The sequence below is a fragment of the Pomacea canaliculata genome, linkage group LG5 (genome assembly GCF_003073045.1).
Source record: "Pomacea canaliculata isolate SZHN2017 linkage group LG5, ASM307304v1, whole genome shotgun sequence".
In the NCBI taxonomy this organism is placed as follows: Eukaryota; Metazoa; Mollusca; class Gastropoda; order Architaenioglossa; family Ampullariidae; genus Pomacea; species Pomacea canaliculata.
Window position 1 is genome coordinate 17,061,176 of NC_037594.1, and position 6,003 is coordinate 17,067,178.

The window sequence follows — 6,003 nt, forward strand, 5'->3', positions numbered from 1 at the left end:
GCATAAAGAGAAGAGAGAGAGAGAGAAAAAAAAGCTCGACTACTCATTCTGCAACGTGGCAGCTGGTTCTGATATGACACAAATAATATAGATTACATCCCTTTTTATTTCTTTATTTTCTTTCCTCGAAACATCCTGGGTCTTTCGTTTTGGGTAGTCTGAGTAGAGATCACATATTAAAAAATTTACCAATGTCAGGTTCTCAACAAATTATATCATTATTCATCCCTTGTTGTTTTTTGTTTTAGTACGAGATGTTCATTTGCTTCGCGTCCAATACACCCACACACACAAGTTTTCTACAAAGGAGTCAAACTGCGTCGTCCTTTCTTTAGATATATTTATACAACCTTGCGGTGTCAGACAACATCGGTCTTAGCTTCCTGTTTCGAGAAGTGAATATTTAATGAAGCTCTTTTAGCCCTTTCAGACTGTTAAGTGCTGCATCTCAGCAACTACCCACAGAAAGGGTTAAACCGTCTCGTTACACCGAGACAGCAGGCAGGCAGGGTGGACTGTTTCACCTCTCACTTCCTCGTCTTCGTATTGTCTCGGAGCGAGACAGTGGACCGTTGTTAGAAGTCTTCCTGGTAGACTGCGACCAGATGACGTGTGCCACAGAGTACCCGAACTCTGCAGCACTTAGCCTATCTAACCTTAACTGTCGTTCTCAATTACATTGAGCAGAACACTGGACCACCCCCCCCCCCCCCCCCCCCCCACCCTATTACCATTGTCGTCAAGACGATCATGTAGTCTATTCACTGGAAGAAATCCAGGGCAGAAAACTTTTCCGTCCAGATACAAAATTGTCAGCTTAGGAGGAGATACGAGGTAAAGGGGGAAACATGTTGCAGATAACCTCGTTAGATGTCTCTCATCAAACGTGACAGCGCCTCGATCTTGCAGGATACAACCCTGAAGACATGGCGCGAAGATACGCACGAGACAAAGCTCCCAGGGAATAAACTCTTCATTGCCGGCTGCGCGAAGGAGGGGATGGGGATATCATTTGTCTGTTCAATTTATTTAGTCGTGCCTATCGCAGAAGGGCTTCATCGCTTAGCGACTTATCATAAAACCCATTATGAAAACATCCCAGAGAATTCAATGAGATGGTAAACCAGTTTGTTTACCTTGCGCACAAACAATTAACGCACAGCTTTCTGTGGAAAGACAAATACAATGGTGATGCACATAGGCAGAAAAAAATCGGTCCAGCCGATGAGAAGAACAAGTTATCCTTGATAATAAAGAGTTGTGATGAAGCCAGACTTAATTGTTGATGGGAAACGTTGTTTCTCATGAAACTATGGATCACTTAATGTGTGTCAGAAAGACGTTATGCATGTGTTTATTTTGTTGTTGTTGTTGTTGTTGCTTGTTGTTGTTGTTGTTGTTGTTGTTGTTTGTTGTTAGTATGGTGATTCGCTTGTATGTGATTTGCTACCGGGCAATCAAATCACTGAGGTGATGGAAGCAGACTGAATAGGTTTGATTAGTCAGTTCATCTTTTGGTGAGAAGTAAGCATGTCTGAGACCATATGGCCAGCAGAGACTGTTATGACGGTTAATTCTCATCACTCATTTACACTTCCACTCTCTTGAATTGCCCAAGTTCCTTCATTAAGAGATTAGTTTTCCCCACTGGAGAAGTGAGTATTTTAACGAACATTTTTTCCGTGCATCAGTCAAGATAACAACCTGAGAGCATGAACTGCTGAGCCATGAAGCTTCTGTTATCCTTTGTTTTTAACCTTACATTATGATATTTACCCCAATATTATTCTGTTTTTAATCACCTTAATCTTTAGCCTGTATTAAGGATATTCACTCTAAAAGAATTAAAAAAAGGTAATTGCATTTCCAAGAATTTCGTACGGTTTAAAGTCTTCACTTATCGAGAGGGCAGCTTATATGTTCGGGTCGGTGCCATCTCCTCTTTCTTCTGCCTCCAAAACCATGTACGGAGTCAGGCACTGACTTCACAGCTGGACCAACTACAGGAAATAAACTGCGTTAGACGGGGGTCGAACCGCCAGTTTTTTTTTTTTGTGCTTGTCTTCGGATTCGGACGCTGTTGCTCTAACCACTAGTTACCTTTTGTCCAGCGGATATCCCCCTTGTTACTCGTATTGTGGCTGTTTATCCTTCTAATTACCTGATTAGTTCTTGCCTGAAGAAGGGGGCGAGTTCAGTCTCTGCTCTGTTATTGTCACTATTACACACGCTCGCTTATATTTCTCTGTTTTAAAAAGATATGCCGCCAGGCAGTCTATGATCTCTCTGTAATCCAACGCGCCATTTGAGATGTACTGTCCCAGAAAGACAAAAACAAAGCAAACATCAATCAAGCTCTCCCAGGAGCGACACAAGAAATAATTCACTTGAATATTTTTGTCCTCCTGCTGGACTATAAACTGGAGTATGATATACTTGTCCTTCTTTCTTAAATTAGAAACATTCCTCTTTCAAATCACTGTTTCCACTACTAAATAATAGCAAAATATCTTATTGGAGTGCTTTCCTCTGTAAGGACCTAAATGTTCAGGCCCGACAAGATGAAGGGCTGACTGTCCGCTTAACAACGGTCTTCACTGGACGTCCACTTCATCGACCTTTAGCAAGTTGCCGTCTGCGACTGTTCCCTTTTAGCTTATTCAAAGGTTTTAGTCTCCTGTTGAAAGGCTTCGGTGTCTCGTCCAAAGGCTTCCGTCTCTTGTTCAGAGAGTGCTTTCACGTCTATTCTAACATCCCCCTCTTTTCTAAATCAGTGATGGTTAGATGGAGCTCATTCACTTACTCGAGTTTGTGCATCTATTACTGAACGTACGCAGTATGTTTATGCTCAAAATGTGTGTGTGTGTGTGCGTGCGAACTTTTTAATTCGTTCATTATCACAGAAGTGGAAGGTGACACGCTAACCCGTATCTTTCTCACCTAACACCTTTGTTCTACATTCTCTAATCTCGGATTACTCTCACCAACCACCTGTTACCGTCCATCTGACAGGCTGGCAGTCAGCATGACCGCGTTTAACGACAGACAAACACAAAGGTATTGCGCCCCAAATGACCCGTACAGTGCCCAGATACACTAGTGTCAGTCTGCTTATCAACAGGACCCAGACACCAGCAACGTGTTACCCAAAGCCTCTTTCTATGCTGGCTTTCAGAAACAGTGACTGCGTGTGTCTCATGTTTGTTTATTTATGTGCAGTACAAATTCCTTTTAAACATTTTTTAAACTTCACTTGCTGTGTTGACATTTTGCTGTTCAGAAGCTATCTCCTCACAATAATTTATTTAAACATTTTTTTTTTAATTTTATATAAACTGTATATCACAGTAGCCGTCGATTTGTGTTTATAAATCACTTGGATGTAACGGTAGAGTTGTTTCAGGTTTGAAGGACCAGGCGTTTTAGTAACGGTGCCGCATTTTCAGAAATATATAAAATATAATGTGAGTTAATATTGTACTTGACTGCCGGACGCTGAACTGTACAAAGTATGCACTGTACTCGTGTCATCGTGGCCACAAATAAATACACTATATTCATCTACCGTTAAAGGATTTGATGATAATTCGTTCTCTCAGTCAATACGATGATTTCCGATGGACTTAGATAAAGATATTTTGATACCATTGATCAATGTTCATGTACATTTTATTTAACATCAGTATTAAAATTATATTTAACTCTAGTCAATACTAATAAATAGACTGTTGCTGCATGATTTTTCCCCGCAGAGCAACTACTACAGTAAAAACAACAACAACAAAGCCAGTAATACCATATCACAGTGAACACCCTGGAGCCGTCCCATAGCAGGTTAAATCTTTCCAGATAGGGATTCGCGTCTGACTGGTGGAGCCAGCGAGACAATTGAGTTACAAATGCTTTCAAAGACAGTGCGATAGAGCAGATCAAACAATTTGAAATAGTTAGTAACAGGACTCCTTTTGGGGACCAGCCAGAGATAAAGTTCTTTAAGACCACAGTAAGTAAGGGAGATAGCAGGAACGACTGGGTGCGAACAAAGGAACGAGCAGGAACGAACGGGGAAAGTAGCGGGATCGGGTAGGTTTCAGAATCCTTAAAGTTCTCACCAAGTACAGGCCCAACTCTTTATCTCGCCACCCTCCATCCAAAACAAATGTGGACAGGACGGCAACATAATGAGTATACACAAATGATACCTACTGGGACTAACTTTTTTTTCGGATGGGGGTAGGAGGAGGAGGAGGTCTGTTTAGCCACAAAAGGGGGCAAAACGCGGGTCTGGTGATGTAAGGAGTTATCATTGAAATAAACTCTTTACTAACTTGTGAGTCGGGATCGGCGAAGAAAGCACGCACTACCTTTCACGCTCTGCTGATCTGTCTTTCGCACATGCACAGGCTGATTGTAATACTGAGATGACGACCTGGTAGCAGCAGCATCAACAACAGCAATAAAAACAAAAAACCTCGCTGTACTTTCTGTCATGTCGAACTACATGTTTTGGTCTCTATATCATCCCGCGGTAATCCTCTCACTGTTCGGTGGTGTGAAGATATCGCTGCATTAACAACAAATGCTCGGAATAACTCGACACCTGAATAACTCCAAAGAAAAACACCGTGTCTGGTCTTTTTAAACTCGAATCACTCTAATAAGGTGAAGCTTCCTATTCCCTTAATGTTTGAGTAGATATAGTCTTTGTACATCCTTGCAGTTTCTATTCTGCGTCTACTCACATTTTTAAGGGTGGGTGTTAGGGATTGAGAGCTACTTAAATAAAGAAAAGTATTACTTACCGGGCAAAACGATAACAACTCCCAGTACATGCATCAGCTGAGCGTAAACTTTCATCGTGGGCGGGTAATAATCAGTTTCTCATTAGCGATCTGCAACACTTGTCCCTTGCAACGACGGTTGCCGGTGGTATCAAGCTCTTTCACCCACTGGCGCTCTCTTCGTCAAGCGGCGCTCCTCGATGATATCCAAGTCGCTGTAGACGACATCGATACAGAGAAGTGCACACTCCTGCCGTGGGGCTGTGGGACCGGCACTTGTGTCGTCAGGTTTACAACTTAGACCGCAACAAAGTCTTCGACTGCGAGAGTTAAACGCTTGGCACGAACTGGGCCACCCTCTCCATTGTTCCCCATCCCCCCAGCCCCGGACTGTGGGCAGGTCAGCGTTGAGACAAGTTGGAAGCAATGACGTCGTCAAGGAAGGCGATAACGAGGCTGGCCCTCACACAGGTACTGCATGTGCACTCAAGCGTTCGACGTGTTACCTTCGGCGGCTTCACCCACGGCGCGGCACCTCCCCTACCGTCTCTCTCTCTCGCAAAGCCGTCCTGCGCGCCAGCCAGCCAGTCAGCCAGCCAGCCAGCTGGGATTGTCTGCCTTTAGCCGCCAGCTACTTTTAATGACGACCGACTGTTTTGTTCTCCAAGTACACCTTGTCCTGTGGGAGATTACGTCGGCTGGCTGTGCATTCCAGATTAAATCAAAGCGGACTGGCGGTGACTTTGTTTCCGCAAATCATTTCATCATCATCATCATCATCATCATTGAGCAAGAAACTACGTGCTGTCGTTCAACAGTCCGTAGAAAGTACTCAGGGCTTCTTTGTGCTGAAGATATTTGTTGCGTCATTGTTTGTCCGTTGACAATCCGAAAGAGCTCAACACCCGAGTATGAATAGTTTAACTGTTATGATTTTAATTTTACCTCTCCCTTTGTCTGCTTCTGTCTCGTTTCCCCCCTCTCTCCAATTTTTATTGACAATGATCGTGCTGTTCTTTCTTTCCCCACCCACTTGCTACATGTTTCGACAAGCCACTGGCCCACCTTGGTTGTTTCTGACATATCCATTTCAAGAGACTGCAACAACGATTATCTGAAAGAGTTAATATAACTCTGTCTGGAATAGTTTCCCCACCACCTCTCAAAGCCTCTCTCCACCACCCCAACGCACCCCCAGCCTGTCGTTTCCCTCCCCTCTTCT

At 43.4% G+C, this 6,003-nt stretch overlaps 1 protein-coding gene across 1 annotated transcript in view; it reads right to left on the reverse strand.

Annotated features, from left to right (window-relative positions):
• Positions 1 to 5,336, reverse strand: part of LOC112564765 — a 65,111-nt gene extending 59,775 nt beyond the window's left edge. The window contains exon 1 of the mRNA XM_025239826.1: positions 4,803 to 5,336. Coding sequence (XP_025095611.1) covers positions 4,803 to 4,857 — 55 coding nt within the window. The 5' untranslated portion in view covers positions 4,858 to 5,336. The remainder of the gene's footprint in view (positions 1 to 4,802) is intronic.
• Positions 5,337 to 6,003: the final 667 nt, after the last annotated feature.